Source organism: Doryrhamphus excisus, chromosome 3, assembly GCF_030265055.1.
Source record: "Doryrhamphus excisus isolate RoL2022-K1 chromosome 3, RoL_Dexc_1.0, whole genome shotgun sequence".
Lineage (NCBI taxonomy): Eukaryota > Metazoa > Chordata > Actinopteri > Syngnathiformes > Syngnathidae > Doryrhamphus > Doryrhamphus excisus.
Window position 1 is genome coordinate 11,554,468 of NC_080468.1, and position 26,523 is coordinate 11,580,990.

Below are 26,523 nucleotides of genomic sequence, written 5' to 3' on the forward strand. Positions count from 1 at the left end.
CTTGAGGAGAGCCTCAGTTCCAGGCCATGGATTACTCCTGCTTACCTATGTCAGCATAGAGCTGGTGGACAGTCCTCATCATACATATATAGCGCTTTATTATGCCTCACACACTTACTAAAAGCATTTTAAAATGTAAAAATGTATAGGTTATTCCCATGAATGAATGATAATAATTGATGATTAACAGGGAAATGATGGAATCAGAGTCACGGTCTCACCCTCAGCCTGGTTGTCAGGCGACCGTGACAACCGCACTTCCTCTAAAAAGGATAGCGGTGGTACACAGCTGTCAAGGCCTTCTCTGCTGGCCTAAACATCACCATTCATTCATTCATTTTCTACCTCTTATCCTCACAGGGGTCGCGGGCCGTGCTGGAACCTATCCCAGCTGTCTTCGGGCGAGAGGCGGGGTACACCGTAGACTGGTCGCCAGCCAATCACAGGGCACATATAGACAAACAACCATTCACGCTCACATTCATACCTATGGACAATTTGGAGTCGCCAATTAACCTAGCATGTTTTTGGAATGTGGGAGGAAACCGGAGTACCTGGAGAAAACCCAGGGAACATGCAAACTCCACACAGAGATGGCCAAGGGTGGGATTGAACTCGGGTCTCTGAGCTGTGAGGTCTAGGCGCTAACCGCTCAACCGCCGTGCAGCCCCCTAAACCATCACCATCACCAGAAGTTGTAAAATTCATTGATTCATTCATTCCTTATCTACTGCTTTTCCTCACGAGGGGTGCTGAAGCCTATCTCAGATGTCTTTGGGTAAAAGGTGGGGTACACCCTGGACTGAATGGTTGTTTGTCTATATGTTTGTCAAATTTGAGCAAATTTTAAGAATTTCATAAAATGAAAGTCATAACAGCAGTAAAATATGGAGGTGGTAGTGCGATGGTCTGGGGCTGTTTTAGTGCTTCAGGAACAGAAAGAGTTGCTTGCTATGAATCTTCTGCTGTCTCCCAACATATCCTGAAGGGGAATGTCTGGCCATCTGCTGGTGACCTCGAGCTGAAACCAACTTGGGTTCTTCAGCAGGACAATGATCCAAAACACACCAGCAAGTCCACCACTGAATTGCTGAAGAAAAACCAAATGAAGACTTTGGAGTGGCCTAGTCAATTAATTATGTTGGCTTGTCGTCAAAACGCCAACAATCTGTGATATCATCGTTTCTGTAACCCGTTTTCAAAATATACAGTTCAGTGTGTTGGAGTTCCTGAACTGTAGTTTGTAGTATTTTTAGTATTGCAGTATTTTTTGATATTTTATGACTCTCACGGTGTCTGGGAAAACAAATTTTAGCTGGTCAGGGTACCAAATGTACAGCCAATTTTCCTATTTTCTGAGAGAAAAAAAGTGCGAATGGTACAATTTTCGCACAGATTCAAACCTTTTTTTTTTATAAACGCTGAATCACGAATAGTACGCAGATAGGACACCCTGTACACAGGCGGTGAGTCACCCTCTCTCTGAAGGACAAGGAGAAAGTAGGCAGACACAGTACTGGGTAGGCACAAGGAAGACATGTTTTCCTGACTTCTGTAAAGAATAATGTGAATGAATTTCTTTTGGGGAGGGAAAAGTTGGGGCCCTTCCACTTTTCCTCTAACCTCTGAAACATTCCACCAAACCTGGCTACTTCCCAAAGTGACTTGCCTACACAGCAGTTAAACTAACACAACTAAATCCCTCCCTCCCCGTTCCTAAGTAAAAACCCAGCCCCCATGTCTTTTTCTCTCAAAAATAATACACACACTCCTCCTCCACTTCCTTGTCCTTCATCTTCACGTGTACTGCACACACACACACACACACACACACACACACACACACACACACACACACAAAGAAAACCGAACTTCTTCGTTTAAATAAGAACTGACTGAGCAAGCAGCTTTGTTGTCAAACCTTACATTTAAAGACGCCATTAAGTGACTTACAGGCTTTCGAGGGAAATAGGTTTTGGCAGTCAGTGTGGCTACGTCCAATCATGTCACTCCTCTTCTCTGTCTCCGTCCGATTTCTTCGTGTTGAGACCAATCTCTCAGCCAATAGGAGGCCTAGGACGCCAATGTCGTCAGCCAATCAGAGGCCAGTTGCTATGTGGAAGGACGAATCGATCAAAATGGGATTTTTTTTTCTCTTTACCCTCCCCTTTTTTTTTATTACCTCACGTTATAGCTGGCTCTGACATAGGCTAGTGCTAGAGGTCCTGTTGCCTGCCAGGCCATAGAGCTAGTAAAGTAATGCATTAGACATACCAGCTTTACATTTACACTCAGTCTACTCTCAATACAGCACATGACATAGTATTACACTTCACACTGTGCTGTTTGTGTTGCAAGTAAGAATTTGATTTGTTTCGTTGATGGAAAAATATTGAAATATTGTTAATGCCACATTAATTTGCTATATAAAACACGGTGAGTATGATGTTTATTTTATTGTGGACAATCGAGGCATACAGTAATGTGCCTGATGCCTGTTTTACAACAACAGTACTCAACAAGAATTCCACTGAAATGGTGCTATAGGTGGTATAGGTTATAAGTTTGTGTTGCATGGGTGTATGGGGCGTGGTCACATGGTCACATGGGCACAGGTGAGTGTGCGTGCCCTTACACTGCTGCACGCCATCTGCCATTCCACCTTTAAAGTGTCTTCTATCCCGCTACGGTCTAATCATTATCGAAACTCAACATCATAATAAACTTGCAAGAGACTGTGATGCACCTTCCTGTGAACCATGTGACCAGCTAAGAAGCTAAGGTGTTAGGGCAGGGGTTGGGCAAAATGGGTTAAAAATGTATATGTGGTCTCAAAACAACATAATCACAGTGCAACAAAATGAAAACACACACACGATGTTGATTACAAGTGCCCACAAGGTATGCTGGGTAGCTCAGCAGCAACAACAGTATAAACTATGAACAACAAAACACTGAATATCAATCAGTATGTGAACGATCATATCGGAACAACTTAGAGGACACTTTTAGGAATTTGATTGCGCATTTATATATTATATTTCCTGGGGACGTAAATGGCACTGATTCGGTGAAATGGGCCAGTTGCAAATGAAGAAAAGTTCCTTTTGAATCTCAAATTGTAATGAAAGGTGACACGAAAATCGTCTATAAAGGAACTCATTTAGCATTGATTGAGATGATACATTTCATCCAAATTCAATGTGGTGTTTGTCCCCCAAGCTCATCTGTGCTTATTGATTTGTCTAATCGGCCTAAACTTCAGCATCACAAGAAAGCCACAAGAGCAAATTACCGTATAGCGTGAAATGGAAGACACGAGGTTTTAACAAAAAAAACAAAACTGTAATTCACGGTACTAGGCCTGGTGGTTTCGACTGAATCCCAATTCTTGGTCTTACCAAGACATTATGGATAACTTCATGCTCCTAAGGCTGTTCCACATAGTCATGGTTGGATCACATGGACGTAGAACATGGGTCCCCCTTCTTGACATCAAAGTGTGGCCTACAAATCTTGGGGAGATTGTCAGAGACGACCTGAGATGTAAACCCTTTCGGTCAATATTAGTGACCTTTAACCTCAAAAATGATCTTATGTATATGTGAACAATGCCCAAGAGTGATCAAGTCCAGACTGTTACATGTGTACTTCTCTAAGTATATGCATTGTCTATGTAGAAGACAATATACAAATCTTATATGCACATAGGAACCCCCTTACAATTGACTCCAGTGGACATGAACAAACATTCTCAGTATCCTTTCATCACTCCAACAATCTGTTTGCTGAAGTTCAGCTCTGAAATTGATTATAAAAAAAGATCAAGCGTCGTCAGCCTGCTGTCACAGGGCAGATATCATTTACATTATGAAACACACAAACATCACTCTATTCTATTCTACAGTGGTGTGAAAAATTGTTTGCCCCTTTAATGATTTCTTTTTTTGCACGTTTGTCACACTTAAATGTTTCAGATCATCAAACTAATTTGTATACTCATCAATGATAACAGAACTGCATATAAAATGCAGTTTTTACATTAAACCTTTTATTTTATGTGTTAGAACATAACAAAAATGACATTAATTGGGGTCTATCAATCTGGGAATTATGAATTTCTAAATTCTAAAGTTTGGGGACTCCTTCCCAGGAGTGGCCGGTCAACCAAAATGACACCAAGAGATCAGCAATGACCCATCCAAGGGGTCACAAAAGACCCCACAACAACATCCAAAGAACAGCAAATCTCACTTGCCTCAGTTAAGGTCAGTGTTCATGACTCCATCATAAAAAAAGAACATTAAGGCTCATCTCAGTTTTGCCAGAAAACATCTTGATGATGCGCAAGACGAGGCGAGAAAAAGTTTGAACTCTTTGGTGTAATAATTTCAGAAAATGAAAGTTATACCAACAGTAAAATATGGTGGTGGTAGTGCGATGGTCTGGGGCTGTTTTAATGTTTTAGGAACTGGAAGACTTGCTCACCATGAATTCTGCTGTCTCCCAACATATCCTGAATGAGAATATCCGGCCATCTGTTGGTGACCTCAAGCAGAAACCAACTTGGGTTCTTCAGCAGGACAATGATCCAAAACACACCAGCAAGTCCACCTCTGAATGGCTGAAAAATAAAACCAAATGAAGACTTTGGAGTGGCCTAGTCAAAGTCCTGACCTGAATCCTATTGAGATGCTGTGGCATGACCTTAAAAAGGTACTTCATGCTGGAAAAGCCTCCAATGTGGCTGAATGACAATAATTCTGCAAAGATGAGTGGGCCAAAATTCCTCCACAGCGCTGTAAGAGACTCATTGCAAGTTATCACAAACGCTTGATTGCAGTTGTTGCTGCTAAGGGTGGCCCAACCAGTTATTAGCTTTAGGAGGATATCACTTTTCACAAAGCGTCACATCGGTTTGGATTGTTTTTATAAATAAAAGTTGCATTTAAAAACAATTTTTTTGTGTTTAGTTTTGTTGTGATTGACTAATATTTAAATTTGGTTGATGATCTGAATCATTTATGACAAACATGCAAAACAATGTTCACACCACTGTATTTGAACTCATTGAAAATATGGTCTTATAGCAACAACAAGCAGCTTCAACAGCACAATATGAGACTAATTATATAGAATGAAAACCCCAAAGTAGACTTATGCAATTACTTTTCAACACACTCTAATCTATTATCTATTCCCATAAGAACCACGTCTTGTGGTGTTTTTCTTTCCTGGTGGAGACAAAGTCTCACCAGCGGACAGGGCTCCAAAGAAAAGCCAGACTGTGTTTTTATAAAGAATGGTAATTATGATGACCACTTTCCATAGGATGGACCTCACACTTTTTCTTTTTTTTCCTCTCCCCAATCTTAAGATTCTTTTTTTCCACACTTTTTTCATCATCACGTTAGAGATGACAATCGCATGGTGATGCTGACAGGAAGATGGGCGGATATTATGCAAGGAAATAAATTACCCAAATGAAAAACATGACAGAAAAGCGATGTCATGTTCACATATTCAGTTATCAAACCTACTGCTTTTTGCCTATTATCAGTGCATAGTGAATACTTTCCAAATAAGTATTTTAATATGAAGTTGAACACACAAAAACACATTGCATGCCAGAATACAACCTCTGGTAACTGAATGGAGGCCACGTGTCACATGACAATGATGCTCTTGAATTGCAAAACAGCACTGATCACCTCCCAGCTGCTAAAAATAATGTGATTAACACATACAGTGTCTCAGCTTTGTGTGGAAAGTTATCATCCCTACTCCATTGAAAAAAGAAGAGGCTGATGAGTGGGTGAGGAAGACATTTGTGTTTCCAAGTCAACGGTGACGTCAGAACAAAAGATGCACTACGAAAACCTTCTAAATCAGTATTGCCTCAAATGAGGGTAATAATAACAAAAGGCCATGTCACAGCATCTTAATAGGACTCAGGTCAGGTCATTTTTCATGTAAAAACGACAAAATTTAAATTTGTTTGATGATCTGAAGCATTTAGGTCAGCATTTACGACAAAGACTTGTGTTATTATTACTTTTTAGTATCAATATTCCTGCCTTTTCTATTCCATTGTACCTTTTAGATGTATTTTTCCCTCCATTTTGCTGTTTGTTTCTACAATATGCCGCTGGCCAATCAAACACTAACCCCAGTTCTACAAAAACCATCTAAATCACTATTGCCTTAAATGAGGATAATTATAACAAAAGGCCATGCCAAAGCATCTTAATAGGACTCAGGTCAGGTCACTTTTTCATGTAAAAATTACAAAATTTAAATTTGTTTGATGATCTGAAGCATTTAGATCAGCATTTACGAGAAAGCCTTGTGTTATTATTACTTTTTAGTATCAACATTCCTGCCTTTTCTATTCCATTGTACCTTTATGATGTATTTTTCCCTCCATTTTGCTGTTTATCTCTACAATGTGCTGCTGCCAATCAAACACTAACCCTGGGACACACATTGGACACCCGTGAACAATACTAGTTCTACACTAGAATATTAGTGTTCCTTTCAATGTAACTTTTTACTTCTAATACAGTATTTCCAATAGTAACAACAAAAGCTGTGGAAGTAGAATTTGTGTTTTTTTGTGTATCCTTGAGTCTTACAGGCCACCTTAATCACACTCACTGAATTACTTAGTTGTATTTGAATGTTCTCATGAAAGGGTATAATGTTTTTTTTAACAGGCAACATACATGACAGATATTCTTAATGTATATACTGTATATCTCTTCAGTATTGATATCAGAACATGAATTACAGTTTATACTGAATATGTGAACATGTTTTAAATAGAGACACCTGTTTACAAATCTTATATGGATCCAGGTTGTGTTCGCTAATAGCCATTCATCGAAAGGATCAACTTATCGTGCGTGGTACAAAGGGTAAAATAATTATTGTACATCTGGCAACGCTGATTGGCTTAATCTTACACTTTTGCTTACACGCAACACTGCCACCTGGTGTTGTATTTTCTCACAATCGTGCATTACTGTGAAATGAAACAAAGACAGCAAAATTACCGCTATAAGACAAAATAATTAAGTTAATATTTTTTTAAGTCATACTTGAGATTTCAGACGACAGAGGAATGCGGACTCAAGCCTTCGCTGGCGTTCGACTGCGCGCGATTGATTTGTTGTGACAGACTAAACAGACACGACCAATCGATTCAGAGAAAGTAACATGTAGTGCGTTGGAAGTTGCCTGGCTCCCGATCAACAAAGATGATTGAACAGTGCTCGAGAATGAAATAGTTGTTATTTCAACTCGAAAATTGTTGCTGTGGCTCAACCGTCAGCGCGGAAGTGGGTGAAATTATACATTTATATGTTAGTCTCATGGAGAGCGACTTGCTAGCATGCTTGCAGCCGTTGCAGGTGTGTTTTTATAGTGACATAGGATGGCTATATGTTGTTATATTGCCGTTATGTATTGCTTCAATGTAGAATGACGTAGCATACGTATTTTACGTATTACTTCAGATAACTAATGTATCAATTCTGGGTTGTGTGTTTGTTTATATGTTCATTTGCTAACGTGTTGCTAATTGTCTCCTTTTGTGCTTATTCAGAGATAAAGGTTTGGAAATAATGGCCTCCTCGGTTATCTGCCTCAGCGGCCATGTCCTTTACCAGTGTGTCTGCCACTGATGGTGATGCTGCTGCTGTCATGGCAACCCAGGCTTTCGAGCAGGCTGTGTTGGCCTCAGACCGCTACGCAAAGCTCATCCTGGCCCAGATGAACAAGATGAGGCTTCGTGCAGATTTTTGTGATGTGGGGCTGAGGGTCGGCATCCGCGTCTTCAAAGTTCACCGACTGGTGCTCGCCGCCAGCAGCCCGTACTTTTCTGCTCTTTTCTCAGGGGGAATGAGCGAAGCCGATAAACAGGAAGTGGAGATCCTGGGTGTAGATACTGACGTCTTTGAGGTCCTGCTGGAGTTTGTTTACACAGGTACAGTATGATTATGACAAACACGTCATCATGAATGTTTAAGCTAATTGTCTTTGTCCTGCTTCTTGTCAGGCTCCATCAGCGTGACTGTTGACAACGTTCAAGAGCTGATGCTAGCGGCAGATATGCTGCAGTTGAATGAGGTGGTGTCCATCTGTGGAGAGTTTCTCAAGGACCACATGGATCCATCCAATTGTGTGGGCATCTTTCAGTTCCTGGAGCAGATTGCCTGCATGGGAATGTTGGAGTTCTCTGAGAACTATATCCATGTTCACTTCCTGGAGGTATGAAACAAGCCGATCATCTTGTCATGTTATTAACTCAAATCCCAAACAGTGTAAAAGTGAGTTAGTGGGCCTTTCCGTCATCATCTTTGTTCCTCAAGCATGAATACGTCTTTGGGATCGGTCGTTTTTTATTATAAAAGTGGGATTATAAAAGCATGTAAATATCTTTGCTAACAAACAGTTTCCATATATAAGACATTTGTATATGCATTTAAGGTTAGTTTTACCTTCATTGAAAATGTGACTGTCGACAAAGATCCATACAGACACCTCCTTCTTGTTTTGCCATGAGTTTTTTCACGAGTTCACATTCTTGATCAAATTACTGGCACTTGCATCTTTTTTTTAACTCCATTTTGACTGTAAGACTTGAGGTGAGAAATTCAATGTCTTCAATGAAGGTAAATGCACCGTTAAAGTTTAGTTTACACTGATTCTTCAATCTTCCACATGTAAAAACCATGGTGTTAACACCAATGACATCATATCTTCTGATGGATCTGCTGTACTGTCATAAACGCAATCCCACCAGATAATAATGTTCATTTCTCCCTTGTCATTTGCTTCACTTTATTAGGTTTGTATCGGTGATGAGTTCAGGGGCCTGTCAAAGGATCAGATTGTAAAACTTCTAAGAAGTGAAGAGCTGAGAATTGAGGATGAGTACCAGGTATTCACAGCAGCCATGGACTGGGTTCTCCACGATGTGGCGAAGAGAAGAAAGTATGTCGTTGAGGTGTTGGAACCAGTCCGCTTCCCACTACTTTCCCCACAGAGGCTGTTCAAGTACATAGAAGGTAAGCAGACATTATATTCAGTACCTTTTTCTTTGAATAATGCTGATCTTTTATCACCATCTTAACGAAGGTATTACCGACTTCAGCCTGCGGGTGGCACTGCAAACCCTTTTGAAGGAATACACGGAAGTCACCAAGTCCCCCAAAGATAATAAGACGCACAGTCAACTCCAGCAAGTCAAGATGAGACCAAGAAGAAAAGCCAGGAAATACCTCTATGCTATAGGTTCTGTTTTGAATGTATTTATTGCTAAATTGTGTGCTGTTTTTATAACTTTTTCATTTTTTTTTCTTGATTGTAGGAGGGTACACTCGGTTACAGGGTGGGCGTTGGAGCGACAGCCGGGCGTTAAGTTGCGTAGAACGCTTTGACACCTTCAACCAGTACTGGACCACAGTGTCTTCTCTGCACCAGGCCCGCAGCGGATTGGGGATGGCGGTACTGGAGGGTATGATCTATGTGGTGGGAGGTGAGGAAGACCATCAATGTCACATGACCTGAATGATTATAGTTAGGCCAAATCTTTTGTTTTGTTTTTTTTCCACCAGGAGAGAAAGACTCAATGATTTTTGACTGCACGGAGAGATACGACCCAGTGACCAAACAATGGGCTGCTGTGGCTTCGTTGAATTTCCCTCGATGTGGAGTTGGCGTCTGCCCCTGTCATGGCGCTCTGTATGCTCTTGGTAAGAAATACCACAGTACTGTAAAAATCCAAATGATCATTGCATGATTCCCATACAGGTGGCTGGATTGGCTCTGAGATCGGGAAGACGATGGAACGTTATGACCCTGAAGAAAACAAGTGGGAGGTGATAGGCAGCATGGCAGTTCCCCGCTACTACTTCGGTTGCTGCGAGCTGCAAGGTGTGTTATTGTTGGCTTGTGCAAATGTAATGGTAATGGTAATGGTTCTATTCCATTTGAACATGCATCAGATTACAATTGAATGCATCACATAATCAGTTCACAGTTCCACATGTCCAAAAGGAGTAGGAAGAAGCAAAGCTTATTAAATCCTACCCCTCCATCTGGTACTTTTACAATCAGTAACTGTTACATTTGTTCACTTCCTGCTTTCCTAATTATTATTTTTTTTTTTTTTGTCATGTATGAGGTGATATGAGCATCCAATGACATAATGGGTACCATAGTAAGTGTCAATATAGTGATATGTATAGCACATCATGACTGGTTCAAGACTCTTCATCCTTGTATTTAGCAAACATCAACTGCTTGTATTGTTTCTTGAATTGGCTCATCGTTGTGCATTGTTTGAGGGTCTTACTCAATCCATTCCATAGTTTGATTCCACATACTGAAATGCTATGGCTTTTTAACGTAGTCCTAGCATATAAGTGTTTCAATTTTAGTTCTTCCCTGAGATCATATTTCTCCTCTCTTGTAGAGAAGTATTGGATGACATTTTTAGGTAATTGGTTGTTTTTAGCCTTATGCATTATTTTAGCTGTTTGAAGATGAACTATATCAGCAAGTTTAAGTATTCGTGATTTTAGAAATAAGGAGTTAGTATGTTCTCTGTAGGCGGCATTATGAATTATCCTTACTGACCTTTTTTGTAGTACATTTAGCAAGTGAAGATTGCTTTTGTAGTTATTACCCCATATTTATATAAGTAAGATATGGTAGAACCATATGTGTCTCTAATCACGCCACAACTGATGCAGCTCGTTTTTTTTTTTCAGGCTTTATTTATGTCATCGGAGGAATCAGCGACGAAGGCATGGAGCTGCGCTCTGCAGAGATGTACGATCCCATCACCCGTCGATGGAGCGCCTTGCCTGTTATGGTTACACGTCGAGCCTACGTGGGTGTGGCCTGCCTCAACAACTGTATTTATGCGGTGGGCGGCTGGAACGAGGCGTTGGGGGCTTTGGAGACCGTGGAGAAGTACTGTCCAGAGGAGGTACGTAGGAGTGGTGGTGTAGGAGTCGTTTACTTGTATCAACAGTCCAACCTCGGTTTTCTCAGGCCGTAGTTTTTGTATGATTTGAGTGGTTAGCGAGCAGGCCTCACAGCTAGTAGACCCGAGTTCAATTCCATTCATTTTCTACCGCTTTTCCTCACAAGGGTCGCGGGGGTGCTGGAGCCTATCCCAGCTGTCTTCGAGCAAGAGGCGGGGTACACCCTGGACTGGTCGCCAGCCAATCACAGGGCACATATAGACAAACAACCATTCACACTCACATTCATACCTATGGACAATTTGGAGTCACCAATTAACCTAGCATGTTTTTGGAATGTGGGAGGAAACCGGAGTACCCGGAGAAAACCCACGCATGCACGGGGAGAACATGCAAACTCCACACAGAGATGGCCGAGGGTGGAATTGAACCCTGGTCTCCTAGCTGTGAGGTCTGCACGCTAACCACACGACCGCCGTGCCGCCCATAATAATAATAATGTAAATTCTAATTTACATTATGGATGAATGAATTGTCCACACCTATGTGGGTCTATCTTTGCAGGAGAAGTGGTTGGAGGTGGCCCCGATGTCCACTCCACGCGCAGGGGTGTCCGTGTCCGCGGTAAACGGGCTGCTGTACGCCGTCGGAGGAAGAGCCGCCAGCAGAAACTTCTCGGCCCCGGTGACTGTGGACTCTGTGGAGATCTACGACCCTCACCTGGATACCTGGACGGAGGTCGGCAACATGATCACCAGCCGCTGCGACGGCGGGTTGGCCGTGCTCTAATCCTGCACCTCACCCTGTGCCACTTATACATGGCGTTGGAAAAAAAAAAACATTCGCTTTCACTTTAATTGTTGACGTCTGTGATCAGTCCACTGATATCGACACTGTAAAATTGACCACGTGTCACTCAAATGTGTTTTTTCTGTTTCCTCAAATGTGCGGTACTACTTGAACGTATGATACATATATGACAACATCATGACACTCGTGAGCGATACCTGCAAGTGCTTTTAAACTGGAACCGCTGGGGAACCCTGTGCTGTTGCTACTGGATGATATCAGCGAATACTTTACGTTATACACTGTATACACTTATTGTGTTATTTGCCTACTTTCTTCAGAGCTATTATTCCCTGTCCTTTAGCAAGCAGATTAATATAAATACTGCATCCCTGTCAAAATCATTTTTGTACATTCTTGGCCTGCCAGTGATGTGTGTGACAAAATTCCTCCAAGGCAGGAGTGGCCAAAATTTTTCCAACAAGGGCCGCATACTGAAAAATGAAAGGAAGTACAGGACATTTTGATGTTTTGTAAAGCAGCATGTAGATATCCTAAGAAGTTAAATATATTTGAAGAAGAAGAAAAATACATCTCAGTGAAAAAGCGTATTAGTTTGAAATTTTGTCTTCTCTTTTTTCCCCCCATTGTTGTTTTTTTTTCTTCCAGATATTCTTTGTGTGATATTTTGACTCTATTCCCATAATACATTTTTTTCCAAATTGTCCGAAATTGACAACTTTATTTTATTTTCTTTCTCACTCTATTACAGGTACAACATACCACCTTTTTTCTTTACTATTTCAACTCAATGCTACTAAAAATCACATTATTTTTTCTATTTTTTATTTAAATTTCCAATGATTTAAACTTTATTGTAAATGATCTCCTAATTATGACTTTATTCCCATATTTTTACCATATATTTGTAACATTTTAACTTTTCACACAAACTAAGTTTCCTGAAATTACAACTTTATTTATGTTTATTACGTTTGTTGCATAACATTGTGATTTTTTCAAAAATAACACCATCCTTTAATATTTCATTATTTATCCTCATATTGTCATAAAATTTGAATTTCTTTCATTAGATTTTTCATATAATAAATAAAAAAAATATTATATTTTCTATCCTAAAATTAATGCTGATTTTTAAATATATATTAAATGATATATATCTCAATCATATGTTGACTGTGTTTTGCTGCCTTGGCCAGGTTGCTCTTTTTTTATAATCTCTGTGAGGTTTACATGGTTAAATAAAGAATCAATTTAAAAAAATGTTTTTCCATAGGCCGCACTTTGGACGCCTATTGATGTTTCATCACAGGTTTGATAGTTCACTAAATGTCATTATCCAACTGATACAATTATTGCTGGAGCATTATTTTTTACCATGTAACAAAATGAAACAAGAGAGCACTTCTGATCACTACTTATACATTTTATTAGATTGTGTGACTCATGATGAAGCTTTCAGCTTCTTCTCTGCGCAGAACTTCTTCAGCATCAGTGTTGCCACCAGTGAGAAGGTGGCAACCAGCGTGAGGACAGTTCTCATGGCGTTGAACCATGCAGGGTAGCCCGGTAGCAGTGTCAGGTCATAGTGTAGAGACAGACCTAATCCCATTAGAACAACCAGGACCCCCTCTACAACATTGTCCCCGCAGAGCAGTGCCAGCCAGGCCAAAAGCGATGGAACCACACTGTTGCCCAAGTTCATCCAGTCCGGTCGAGCAGGACTTCCATCCGGGATGGCAAACCCCCAGCGAGCACCTCCAAGGAAGGAAACTATAGAAGCTCCGTACATCAGTTGGGCGTAGGCCACTTCGGGGTAGAAGCACTGCGTTGTCACCATGGCGAGAGGGGCAGCCACAAATGGTATGAGCCCGGCGAAACCAAGATACATGGCTGGTTTAGGAGCTTGTCTGATGGTCCTCAAACTGAAACCTTTGGTGTCTCTTGTGTCTGAATGACAGAGACGTGAACCAGCCCAGGTGGCAGGTCTGATGCACAACAGCCTGTTGATGGAAGCCACTTTGGGTGGAATCAACATTGAGTCGACCTTGGAGACTAGCTGAGCATTTGTTGTGGAGTACCATGGTTGAGTCATCTGTTGATGGCATCTCCATGTTGGACGCTGGAAGCACATCGCATTTTCATTCACAGAATACTGTTCATCACATACTTTAGTAACTTACCTTAGAAATGAGATGTCTACAAAGTGCAAGTCCAAACATTTCCAATCTAAAAAAAAAGACACCTTTCATTAGACGTGTGTGCATGTATCTATGTCATACATTTACATAACTTCAATGTACTTCGGAATATTAACTCATGCTAGCAAACAACCTTTAGCTCATAACTGATGCAATGTCGAGCAATCGTCCAGTAAAAAAAAACAGAACTTGTGAAGTACCTTAGATTTGTCTTTTTAAATGCGTCTCACTCATTAGTTTATCAAATTCAACATATATACACAAACGCGTTAGTGTTTGCTAGCTTTGTCAGGGGTCGTTTGCTTCCATATTGATCATTTTAATCGGGGTTTGATTAAATGCCTGTTTTCAATGCTAGCATCCTAAGCACTTTAAAATAAAGAGTTTGTGTTTATGTCCATTTCCCCTTTCTTCAAGATGTTATTTCTGATCATTTGGACACGTTATTGCTATAAAATCGCACCTGTTTTCCTCAAACTAAATTAAACAAGTTCTGCTATCGACTGTTTTGTCTGTCCGTGGCAGGGGGCATTAAGTTATATTCAAGAAGACAAATGTTCACGTTATTCAATATCGCCAAATTGTTCAGCTACTTTTTTAAAATTCAAATATATACTGTCAGTAATAGCATTACAATGCTACATGCTTTGATTAGAATGAACCGGTGGTTCACAAAAACGGCAATTTAACGATTTATCATTTTACCCTACACAGCCGAACCTCCCCAAGTTGCATAATGACGTGACGTCTTGAACGCAGCATTATTGAGTCTGTTCGAATCCCAAAGGTGCCAGCGCCAGTGGTAAGCGCACAGAAAACCCAAACAAACACCAATAGCAGCACTGCCAGGGCATTCTACTCACACCGGAGTGTCATTTCGTTGTTATTTGAAGACTTAATGCACCTTCGAGTCTACTAAAGGTTGCTCTGCTCCGAATAAGGTACGCCGTATTGTCACACAACATTACAAGTTAGCTCGCTAGCCCTTAGCAGGCTGATGAATGTGTGCTGCCGCTGCTAAGGTAGCCATTTTGAAACTGTGTTGTTTCAACGATGCCACTTCTATTTACCTATGTTGTACGTTCATGGCAGCTTCTGTGAGCTGATATTTCAAGTATTTGGAGTTTATTATTGCATTTACGCGTGAGACGTATGAAGAGCTAGGCCTTGGAGCCACATTAGCTCATTGTAACATACCTCACAGTCTCCGGGTTCAGTTAACAGGCGAGGTAACACCAGCTATTAGCTAACACTTGCTAATGTTCACGTAGGTAAGTACACGGGTGAGCTAGCAACTGAGTTCGCGCAGATATTGGAGCACACTCTATCGGCGATTGACTTTGAAAAGTTTCGACATTAGAATCTAGTCTTTGTCCGAATTGCACCTTTGAACATTTGTCAACTTGTGACTTCGGTGAGACGGCGTGTGCGTGTTGCACTTGGTCTCGTGCAGAGCAAGAGGGCGCATGTTTTGTTTTTGTTGTTGTTATTATTATATTCTTACTAATGGTTCACTTTGCAATCGGAGCTGTTTGTGATAATATTATGTCACTCTTGTTTTTTTTGTTCCATTGTAGGGGAACATCACTGCCGTCTGTAGTAGCTGTAAACTCACTGATGTGAGCTATTACGTAACAGTTCAGTGGGAGTGCGATGGCGGTTGAGCCGTTTCATTTGGACGTTAAACTGTATTAGAGTACATGAAACAGACAGACAGTTCGGCCATCAGTGTCTGGTAGTTACTGGTTACTGTTACTGGTCCCATCGAGGTAGAAGTGGGAAAGTGGGGGGCTCTCATCCTCCTTGTACTAATTTTTATTAAAGGCCACCACATATTAAAGCTAGTATATTTGATGACTAAGTCATTATTTTGTACCTATATCTTGTTTCAGAGAGGTCCTTTTTAGCTGTGATACAGAATAAAGTGCATAGTTTTTTCACTTTCAATTGAATGTGTCAGAAGGTTCATGTTGCTTAAAAAATAGATTTGATACTTTCTAACATTTATTTTTGGCTTACAGGTGCAGATACTTGTGAAACACCGGGACGTCATCAGAAAACTGGTCATTCTCAGACAAAAGGAATTTTGACAATTTTTTCCCCTTATCCTCTTTTTTTGTGCCAGGAAAGGTTAAAAACAATTAGTAAATAATATTGAAGAGTGATTGACACATGGCAGACTTTTGCTTGGTTTCTGGATTTGCCTATCTATGAAAACACAGCTTCCCCTCTTTCTTCTACATCCAGAAAACTACACATAGTTAAACGGGCATTTTCACAAATGTGAAAGCACATCCGATAGAAGTTATGCATCACCCAGCAAGCTCTCCATTTCACTAACCAGAAATGAAAATGATAGCAATGTAACACAGGTCTAATTTCCTTCATTGTCATGTGACTTTGAATCAGTGAGCATTGTTTCCTTCCAAGCCTGGCAGTCTTTTTTTTCCCCCCACCACATTAATGAGGTGAGCAGTGGGTTTCAGTCACCTCCATTGCCTGCAAAAGACTGTCCCTGACCTCATTTTCTTTTCTGCGTGTGGTTAACTAGATTTTAAAATGATTCGGTAAAAAGTTAGAATTGATGCCAACAACCTACTGGCCCACACAGTGTGGCAGGATAACACGTGTTTGGTTCTCCCTGACTTGGTGTCAAAGTGGAACTGCTACAAAGACCTGCCTCTTGTGCACAAGTGGGAGAAATTCCCTCTAAAAATAAGAGTTTTCAAGTCTGGCAATAAAGGAAATGGCCTAACTGGATCAGTGAAGAGAACTTCAGAAGGTGACCTGGACTATAAACCGTAGCACTTGGGACAGGATTCACCACGCAGGATTAAAGTTCCTCGGAGACCACTGCGCCTTTGCTTTTGGAGAGCCCTCACCATCCTTGTTGGGCCTGTTTTCTGGATCACCATTCCTGCAATCCTTTGACCCGTCTCCCAGTGTTCCACCCTGGACGAAGGGATCGGCCTGTGGGAAAAGGGGCTGTCCTGTCCTGGCAGAAGTTACGAGGTGCTAGTCATTGTGCCGCTCCCTGTCTGTCAGCGCCAACAGGCCTGAAGAACCGAGCCCTGACTGACAGAGGGTGGAGGCCGAGGACTTCAGAGCCACTGACTCTGGGGTAATTATTGCCGACATACTCACTTTATTTTTAATATTTTATGCTCACTTTATAGTCTGTATTTTCAATTCAGCCTGACAGCCTAATCCCACTTGAACAACATCTACAGTGCGCAACTGACGCTTTCAACTATTTTTTAAGAATAGACTGTTTTTTTACAGTGTAATCTTTGGTGCCTTTATCCATTGAAGATGACTTGAAAGTTATAAGAAAAAAACAGTGGTGTGGAAAATGTCTGCCCCCTTCTTGATTTCTTTTTTTTAAATGACAACATAACTGAACACAAATGCAGTTTTGAATTAAACTTTTTTATTATTAAAGGGTTTTTTAAATGTAAACATACATGGCCCTGTGTAAAAAGTGACTGTTTGCAGAATTGTTGTCATTCAGCCACATTGGAGATTTTTCCAGCATGAAGTACCTTTTTAAGGTCATGCCATAACATTCCATGTTCTGAAGCAGCAGAAAAGCCCCAGACCATTATACTACCACCACAATATTTTACTGTTCTTTTCTGAAGTGCGGCATTACTTTTACGGCAGATGAAATGGGGGATACACTTTTCAAAAAGTTCAACCTTTGTCTTGTCAGATCAGAGTATTTTCCCAAAGGTCTTGGGGATCATCGAGATGTTTTATCGCAAAATTGAGACAAATCTTAATGTTCTTTTTGTTTAGCAGTGGTTTTGGTTCTGGAACTCTGCCATGCAGGCCGTTTTTGCTCAGTGTTTTTCTAATGGAGAGATTATGAACACTGACCTTAAATGATGCAAGTGAGGCCTGCATTTTTTTGGATGTTGTTGTGGGGTCTTTTGTGACCTCTTGGATGAGCTGTCGCTGCTCTGTTGGGTAATTTGGGTTGGCGGGCCACTACTGGGAACGTTCACCACTGTTCCATATTTTCACCATTTGTGGCTCACACTGTTTTGCTGGAGTCCCAAAGATATACAAATGGCTTTATAACCTATTCCAGACTGATCGATCTCAATTAATCACAGTTAACCCTCAGGGGAAGGGTCAACCACTTATTCACACAGGGTTTGCATTTTAATTTTTCATACCACTGTATATAATACCACAGATTGATGTGGAGCAAACAATCAATTGGCATTCCTGACGTCAATCTCTTTTGTCAGATCCTGGCCATGAGGTTTGATGCCTCCATCCACTGACCAGAAACACTGGACCTAAATGGCGCAGCATGACTTTGTCCCTGCCTGGCTTAACTTCTCCACGCCCCAGCCTGCCAAGGTTTGTGTCTGCATGCATAGAAACCATGTATGTGTGTGCAAGCAGTGTCCATCCATGCTAGCTAGCATATGTAATTGTAGTCAGGGATAGCGGTGTCATGAGACACTTCATGAGACGAAATGATACATGAGATTGGGTCTACGAGAATGAAACAAGATTTTAACTCTTAAGAAAACTACACTAGATGGAAGGATGTCTATCTTTTGAAGATCTTTCGGTCTCCTTCGCTTTGTCAGGCAGGTCTTATTAATTGATGTATTGATTGAGAACAGGTATGGCAGTAACCAGACAGACCACTTAACCGTGATGGATTTTGATATACGCTTGCAGTAATTGGAAGATCCAGTGACGCCCAGCTTCATCCACGTCACACTGACGCATGACATTTTCCTATTTTATTTCATGATCCTCGCTAGGCCACGCCCTTCACATGTGACAGATTTTGCACCTTCACTGAGCCATCTTTATGCTTTACTTTTCAGTGAAGGCTTCATTCTTCCTCATTTTGGTGTAACGCTGATTTTTTTGTGTACCCCACAGTACCTAAACCCCAGTCTTAAATGTCTTGTCATAAACTGATAAACTTTCAGCTGTGTGCACCATACAGTTGTAACCAGAGTGAATTTCTGATCTGATCTGGCTGATCAGGAACTGTCCAAACTGCTGCGGTCTTGTTATCGTGCATCTTATTTGCAGCAGAGCAGAACAGCAAATGTGTACTTTTCTTTTGGCTTTTTCCTTAAAACACTCAAACTGCTTGTCATAACAGGAAATTAAATTGCTCTTGTTGTGTTGGTAAATGGCAAACTTACTAATCGATATCATTTTCAATAGGGTTTGAGTGTGGTAGTACAGTGGGAGTGGAGTCAAGTGGGCCGTAATTAAGTCAGTCAAAGAACTCGCAGCAAGGCAATTATGAGCATAGGTGACATTTTTCACAGATCAGTAAAGAAGTATGAAGCAGATTGATTTGTAGCTTTTAGGAGGGGGTGGGTGAGAATACTAAAACATGCTAGGTGTAATATGACTAAACAATATGCTTTGCATAGTATTACAAAGCTCTGCAGCTGGTTTGCTGACTTAAGTGCTGAGCGCAACATGTCATTGTGTTTTTTTCCCACCAAATTATTCACACATTATTTCATACATTCATATGAAAGGGTTTAAAGTTAAGTTTGAACTACGAGAGAGGAACAGGCACTGCCAAGTTGTTGCATGGTATGTATGTAGCGTCTGTCGAGCTGTGACCTTTTTCATGAAATATATTTTGTGCCAACTGCAGTCTCTGTATTTACCGTTTGCAGCAGATTGCAATATGTGCACACAATATGAGTCTGGTTTTCATTTGGAACATACTCGGCATGAGCCGAAAATCTGTTCTTGACAGATTTGACATTTTTAGTTGTCATACGTTTGAAGAAACTTAACAGCCCGCAAGGCCTCGCAGTGAAACCGACTGCTTGCTTTTATTCTTTTGCATATTGGTAGACATGAATGAAATATGTCCGGTGGCATGCATTGTGCTAATGTCTACGCTAATGACCGACTGCACTCATGGTCAGCTGGATTAGTTTCAAATTGAGTTGAGATGATGTAGTGTTCACAAAGCGGAATGTTGTTGTGTTGCCTCATGGAAATGAGTTGTTTGATTGTCCAGTGGTGGATAATATGCTGTGAGTCAAGTTTGTCAGTCAGACTGGATTTTACAGGCAGCTCACTCAGCTAGGAAACAAGAACGGGGTCACTGTCTCGTCCACAGTGCCGCGTTTGTTCAGTGATTACACCACAATGTTAATGCCATTGCCATTATTAGAGCCTTCTCAACATGAAATAACACCCCTATAGTCATGTTTACATTTGTATTTCCCAATATAGTAGCTATAATGAGAGAAGAGACATTAGACCTAAATAAGATAAGACTCACATCTAGCTTTTTTATTTTCCCGGACAGCGTACTCTGTGCTGTTGTTTCATCAATGCATTGTAATAGTGGCTTTAAATGGCAAGGTTCAGAGTAGAGTTTTAGCTTGTCGTGGGTTACAGTAGCCCTTGTTGTTGTTATTATTATGTTGTTGTTATCGTTGTGACTGTTGTGAGATCATTTTAACCTGTTCTGTCAATGATGTCTCATTGCCTGTCTCACTGAACAATTACTGACATCTAGTGGCCAATATAGAATACTACATTTGCAATTTGAATGCTTCTTCTGCCTTCAATTTCTATTTGTATTTTCATGCTTGAAAATGCATAATATAGGCCAGGAATGGGTACAATTTGCTTAGTTGGGCATGTTTGTTTGTTTTTTTTATTACTAATAACTAATAAGCCGTATTCAGTCACAGAACATTTAATAGTTAAAAAAAGCTTAATATAGTGAGGGTGCTATGTTTGAATGACCGTACTTTTAAGAATTCTTACTACATACATACATAAAATAGCCTTTTTTACCCTATCTAAATCTGTTATGTTATACAGGTACTTCAGTTGTACCTTTGATTGCCCATGTACAATTACAAGATTATGATCCATGTCTGTAGGTTTTACTTAATTTCATTTGTTTTTGGTATTTTTCACTAAACTAAATCTATGCCTTGCTTCCTCTTGCAGTCCCCTGCAGCCACCCTCGATAAACAAGGTGAACCTCACCATCACAGAGAGGGCAGAAATGCTGTGAGCCGCCGCCGCCACAACTCTTCCGATGGCTTCTTCAACAATGGCTCCCTGCGCGCTCCGACAGGTATTGGTAGTGAAGACTGTTAAACGAGCGCTAGTATTAGGCTTTGACTTGGGCAGAGCAATACGCCATACAGATGCACAGGGGCGATAATGGTTAAAATGCTAAAGATGCGTGCGTTCAGCCGATGCACGCAGACTGGCAGTGCTCTGCTCATTTTCATGTGATGCTCAAGTTTTCCACAGGACTGTAATCCACCTGTGGTGTTGGTCACAAAATAATAATGTTTTACCTGCTCATGAATATTCAATTCAGCATTTTGTAAATACATAATATTAATAGTACACCAGAGTCTTTGTAATTAGTGATGGAATTTTAAAGCTGCAACCTGTATTTCCTGTTACGGAAACACACACGACTTAATCCTTTCCTCATTCATGTTTATTTCAAAAGGTTTGTAGTAAGACCTTGTTTCTTACTGGGGCAAGTGTTTTTGGTTTTTACACACTGATTAGTTGACAAGTATATTCTCTCCCTGATTGACTGGGATAATTGCTGTAATGTGGGCGTGGCTACATTTGTCTATTGTCTTGCACACTTCACTGTAATTTACATTTTTATAATGGAGTACATAAAATATAAGTAGTCGTAAGCAGTATCTTTGTTCTCTTTCGGAGGTGATGGATGGCAGCAGCCCTCGTTGCTTTTGAGACACGACTCTGTGGACTCGGGGGTGGCCAAAGGCGGGCACAGTGGACTGGCGGGCGGCTCGTGTTGGAAGGATACACCCAGCTGGCATGGAGCCCTGCGGGGTGCCCAGGACGGCCACCACCACCAGGGACGCCACCCGAAACGGGGAGGGGGCGACAGGGACAGGCAGGGAGGGCACCGGCAGCGCAACGGTAACTTCCATCCCCGTAAGGGCACCTCATACCAGGACAAGTTTCCCAATGAAGAACGCAAAGATGGCAAGGACGACAAGCTGAAGTTTGTGGAAGAGGACTTTGTGAGTTGCTAATGTTCGCTTATTTGCATTCAATCTTGTCGTCGCTGTCTACATTTTATTATTAAACCCAGTTTGAGCACAAATAATAATACAAATAAAATGCTAAGATGCTAATTATTCTTTTTCATTGCAGCCCTCCCTCAACCCTGAAACAACTGGAAAGCCTGGAACTCAGATGAGAACAGTGGCTCCCCATGCTGGAGTGTGGGGTAAGAACTAACTACGCAGTAGGCATAAAGTCCTTGACATGCTTCTTTAATCCATGTTTTGCACATGCAGTGTATGTCCTAACAGCTGCCTTGATCCCCCCACCCTCAGAAAATCCCCCGAGCGGCAAGCAGATGGTGTCCAAAATGTTAGTTATCAAGAAGGTTTCGAAGGAGGACCCCAGCACTGCCTTCTCTGCGGGCTTCGCCAGTGCCGGCGCCTTGCCTGCCAATGGCGCCAAAGCCCCCATCACCGGCTCAAGCGTCTACAAGAATCTGGTCCCAAAGCCTGCTGTGGCCCCCACCAAAGTAGGAAAGACTCGCGTCTCTCTGTCAAATGTCTTCTTCAGCATTTCCTTTCATCTATGGAAAATGTTACTTACTGACGCGCATGGTTTGTCCTGTTTTTTTGAAAGAGCACCCAGTGGAAAGCCGGCAGTAGAGAGATTGCCAAGTCTAGCCGAGATTCCGTCTTTACCAACCCAGTTTCTGCTGCCAAACCCAGCACCCCGGTCAGTGCACCACAGCACAACACCCCTAAGGAGGTGAGGATTTCAAACAGCGGCAACTATTCTAAATGCACATATGGAAAAGGAGAAACACACCCAACCGTCTTAAACATGTTTCACATATGTTTCTGACTGCTCTGCCAATTGCACGTTTTATCTCCCCATGGTAATTATTGTGTGTTGTGTGGTTGGATGAGGTGGCTGCCCTTTTTTTTCCCCCCAGGAGCAAATATGCTCTCTGTGCTGGACATCCAACTTATAGTTTGACAAGCTCAGAAAACTTAAATAACCAAACTCGTCTTTATGTCAGTGAAGCAGTCAAAATTGAAAAATAATGAACTTAACTACCGTTATTGGCGTCCTCATCTTCTGCAGCACCCTTCCAGCACGACTCCTCCAATAGACATTGCGCCGTCGAGGCTGAAGCTGATGCGGCGCGGCCCGGACCGAAAGAGCGAGTTCCTGCGAGCTCTGAAGGACGAGGGCACCGGAGAGCTGACGACAAGCAGCAGCCCGGGAACATCAGGAGAGGTCAGGAATGCTTTTACTTGATTCTGACACATTTCTAGTACTTGGTCAGGGGATGGTTTATTGATTAGTGATTAATTGATGATTAAAACAAACGAGGAAGTCAGTCAAAAGTTTGGGACACACTTCCTTATGACTGGTAGTGAATTTCATTCATTCATTCATTTTCTACCGCTTTTCCTCACGAGGGTCGCGGGGGGTGCTGGAGCCTATCCCAGCTGTCTTCGGGCGTAAGGCGGGGTACACCCTAGACTGGTCGCCAGCCAATCACAGGGCACATATAGACAAACAACCATTCACACTCACATTCATACCTATGGACAATTTGGAGTCGCCAATTAACCTAGCATGTTTTTGGAATGTGGGAGGAAACCGGAGTACCCGGAGAAAACCCACGCATGCACGGGGAGAACATGCAAACTCCACACAGAGATGCCAGACGGTGGAATTGAACCCTGGTCTCCTAGCTGTGAGGTCTGTGCGCTAACCCCTAGACCACCGTGCCGCCCGGTAGTGAATTTGTACCCACAAATTCAGCCTTTTAAGTAGCATTACCTCATGTTGACATTGTGGTGGACACTAGGTGGCAGGTCTCTCACCCAGATGGTAGGCGGGTTGGGGGTGTGGTTTGATCCCTGTCTTTTGGGCGTAAGGTTAGCGCTATATAAGATGTTCCATCTTTGTGATTGTGTGGTTTTTGGAGCCGTTCAGAAATCTCTGCACAAAACCTTGTCTTTCTTGCAACAACCACAACATACTACTTATAATTTCTGACTAATAATAGTAGTCAACTGTGAAACGGCCATAATTTATGAATAATTAATTTAACTCCGCGATGCATAGTAGCAGTGATAATCAAATTCATGTGTCTTGTTTTTGTGTCCAGGGTGAAAGCAGCACCCCTGAGCCCAAAGCTTACAGTGAGGATGTCTGTCATGAGAATGGGCTGTCCTACTCCCTCAGCGACTCTGACACGGAACACCTGTCCAGCTCCCTGGAGGCCGAGCACAGGTAGGACGACTTATTTCAAAAAGCACCTGCATGTGACTTGAAAGTTTTTGTCCCAACTTTTTATTCATTGTATTTTTCTCTATCTTAATCTTCTCATGGCGGCACGGCGCTCGAGTGGTTAGCTCCCAGACTTTACAGCTAGGAGACCAGGGTTCAATTCCACCCTCGGCCATCTCTGTGTGGAGTTTGCATGTTCATGCGTGGGTTTTCTCCGGGTACTCCGGTTTCCTCCCACATTCCAAAAACATGCTAGGTTAATTGGCGACTCCAAATTGTCCATAGGTATGAATGTGAGTGTGAATGGTTGTTTGTCTATACGTGCCCTTTGATTGGCTGGCGACCAGTCCAGGGTGTACCCCGCCTCGCTCGAAGACAGCTGGGATAGGCTCCAGCACCCCCCTGCGACCCTCATGAGGAAAAAGCGGTAGAAAATGAATGAATAATCTTCTCATCTCATTCTTGTGGTCCCAGTCTCATGTATGGTCTAGTTGGGTGTCCGTGACACCCCTTGTATGCATAATACAAAAAAAATAGTTTTTATACATTTTGCCCCATTTACTGTGTCGATACAAGCATTAGTCATGTCTTCACTAGAGCTGTTACTATGTGGAATGATGTAAAATTATTAGTTAGATGATGCCACCGGGACTATACTGGAAAAAGTCACTTTGAGAAACCTCCTTGTCCAGATTGCTGAAGGCCATGGGCTGGCAGGAGTACCCAGAAAACGATGACAACTTCCTGCCTCTGACAGAAGACGAGCTGAAAGAGTTCCAGACAAAAACGGAGCAGGTGATGACTTCGCCATCGTTATCCCTGTAATGTTTAAAAAGCGTCACCTGACACACCATGTTTTCTGTTTGCAGCTGAAGAGGAACGGCCTGCAGAGGAACGGGGTTCTGCCGAGGCCACGGGGCGTCACCCTCCACTTCACCCCCTGGAGGAGTGTGGCGGAGGCGCACGTCGAGGAGGGCTCAGAGTCTGAAACCAGTAGCAGCAGCCAGACTTCTGACGACGACGACGACAACTGCATCAAATCCTAACGTGGCTTTACGGAACAAAAAGAAAAAAATAAATAAACAACACAACAGCCGACACCGCATCTCAGCAAGCGACCTGCCCTCCTTCCTCTCTCATCTTTGTTTTTAGAGCACCATTTTGAATTTCTTTTGATTTATTTTTTTTTTGTTGTTGTTCTTGCACAAGGGAAAACCAATCATATCCCAGTGAAGGGGGAGATTTCTGCTCTGCCAGACGTTGTTTTCCCTGCGTTTCCTCCTTCACTGCAATCCCGCCCTCTCTGAACCTGCCCCCCCTCCTCCTTTTTCTTCCTCGCTTTGTGGAACTGAAGTGTTCATCAAGAAAAAGAAGGGCAATGAATGCACACTTGATTCTGCTTTAAACAGACTAACTCATTTCATTGATGATGCTGATGACACATTAATGATATTAATAAAATTGGTTCCTGACAAGCTGATATGTTTCAATATGAATATGGCTACTGTCATGTTTGAAAGTTATGCAGGTATATAATTATTTTTACAAGCTGTGTTATGGACTTGAATTACCGCTCTCTGTGTCTTTCCGAAATTAATGTAGGAATTATCACAGGTGGTAGACTTAAAACATTGAAATGTTCTCGTCACTAGGTGGCAGTAGTGAGAAACCCGATAAGCTGTTCATCACTGGATCCTACCACCACCGTCAAGTTCGACATGATAGCGTGACAAAGTGCGTGGTACGTTTTTGGCTTGTCAAGTTTAGAAGAAATAAATTCGAGGCTAACTGGCTAGCTTGTTAGCTCTTAAGAGTTGCACAATGTGATATAAACAACGAATACAGGAGTGAAAAGGTGACTATTGTGTTGTTTCATGTATATTGTGATTTACACTAAAATATTCGTCCTATATTAGTTTTGACATACTTAGATTCATTGCCGTGAAAACATACAATGGAAGGGTTAGAATGCCTTATACACTTATGTATAAGTGCCGCCCTTTGAAAATGCTAAAAATGTTGGCATGTTAGTATGCTAATGTTAGCATTTTAACAGAGCATGATAGCAATATCTTTATAAGTTCATAGTCACTCATGTTGGCAATGTTAACATGCCAATGTCAGCATGCTAACACCTCGCATAATTGTGTACCTATGAAAATGGCTAAAATGCTACTATGCTGATGTTAGAATGCTAGCAATGCTAACACTTA

The 26,523-nt window shown here is 41.7% G+C and overlaps 3 protein-coding genes across 13 annotated transcripts; 2 read left to right on the forward strand and 1 right to left on the reverse strand.

The window, feature by feature from the left end:
- Positions 1 to 7,011: 7,011 nt before the first annotated feature.
- ipp (intracisternal A particle-promoted polypeptide) lies at positions 7,012 to 12,692 on the forward strand. 2 transcript variants are annotated; one of them, XM_058067301.1, is made up of 10 exons: positions 7,012 to 7,412; positions 7,607 to 7,987; positions 8,060 to 8,271; positions 8,852 to 9,071; positions 9,142 to 9,297; positions 9,374 to 9,541; positions 9,621 to 9,758; positions 9,817 to 9,939; positions 10,779 to 10,999; positions 11,562 to 12,692. In XM_058067301.1, the coding sequence occupies exons 2-10, from the start codon at positions 7,657 to 7,659 to the stop codon at positions 11,784 to 11,786; spliced, it is 1,794 nt and encodes a 597-aa protein (XP_057923284.1). In that variant the 5' UTR covers positions 7,012 to 7,412; positions 7,607 to 7,656; the 3' UTR covers positions 11,787 to 12,692. The 2 variants fall into 2 exon arrangements, with proteins under 2 accessions (XP_057923284.1, XP_057923283.1); XM_058067300.1 differs by having other exon boundaries at positions 7,013 to 7,340; positions 11,562 to 12,691.
- Positions 12,693 to 13,220: 528 nt separating this feature from the next.
- Positions 13,221 to 15,530, reverse strand: LOC131126307 (transmembrane protein 69-like). Of its 7 annotated transcripts, none has more exons than XM_058068685.1 (3): positions 15,513 to 15,530; positions 13,991 to 14,036; positions 13,221 to 13,929 (listed from the first exon to the last, which is right to left on the reverse strand). In XM_058068685.1, exons 2-3 carry the CDS (start codon positions 14,027 to 14,029, stop codon positions 13,252 to 13,254), a joined length of 717 nt encoding a protein of 238 aa, XP_057924668.1. In that variant the 5' UTR covers positions 14,030 to 14,036; positions 15,513 to 15,530; the 3' UTR covers positions 13,221 to 13,251. The 7 variants fall into 7 exon arrangements, with proteins under 7 accessions (XP_057924668.1, XP_057924661.1, XP_057924663.1 ...); XM_058068678.1 differs by lacking the exon at positions 15,513 to 15,530 and adding an exon at positions 15,394 to 15,491; XM_058068680.1 differs by lacking the exon at positions 15,513 to 15,530 and adding an exon at positions 15,206 to 15,442.
- gpbp1l1 (GC-rich promoter binding protein 1-like 1) lies at positions 14,656 to 26,029 on the forward strand. Of its 4 annotated transcripts, none has more exons than XM_058068675.1 (12): positions 14,656 to 14,810; positions 16,030 to 17,129; positions 18,265 to 18,379; positions 20,987 to 21,116; positions 21,731 to 22,059; positions 22,193 to 22,268; positions 22,378 to 22,574; positions 22,682 to 22,810; positions 23,150 to 23,305; positions 24,189 to 24,313; positions 25,003 to 25,105; positions 25,180 to 26,029. In XM_058068675.1, the coding sequence occupies exons 3-12, from the start codon at positions 18,320 to 18,322 to the stop codon at positions 25,354 to 25,356; spliced, it is 1,482 nt and encodes a 493-aa protein (XP_057924658.1). In that variant the 5' UTR covers positions 14,656 to 14,810; positions 16,030 to 17,129; positions 18,265 to 18,319; the 3' UTR covers positions 25,357 to 26,029. The 4 variants fall into 4 exon arrangements, with proteins under 4 accessions (XP_057924658.1, XP_057924656.1, XP_057924657.1 ...); XM_058068673.1 differs by having other exon boundaries at positions 14,801 to 14,949; XM_058068674.1 differs by lacking the exon at positions 14,656 to 14,810 and adding an exon at positions 15,050 to 15,279.
- Positions 26,030 to 26,523: the final 494 nt, after the last annotated feature.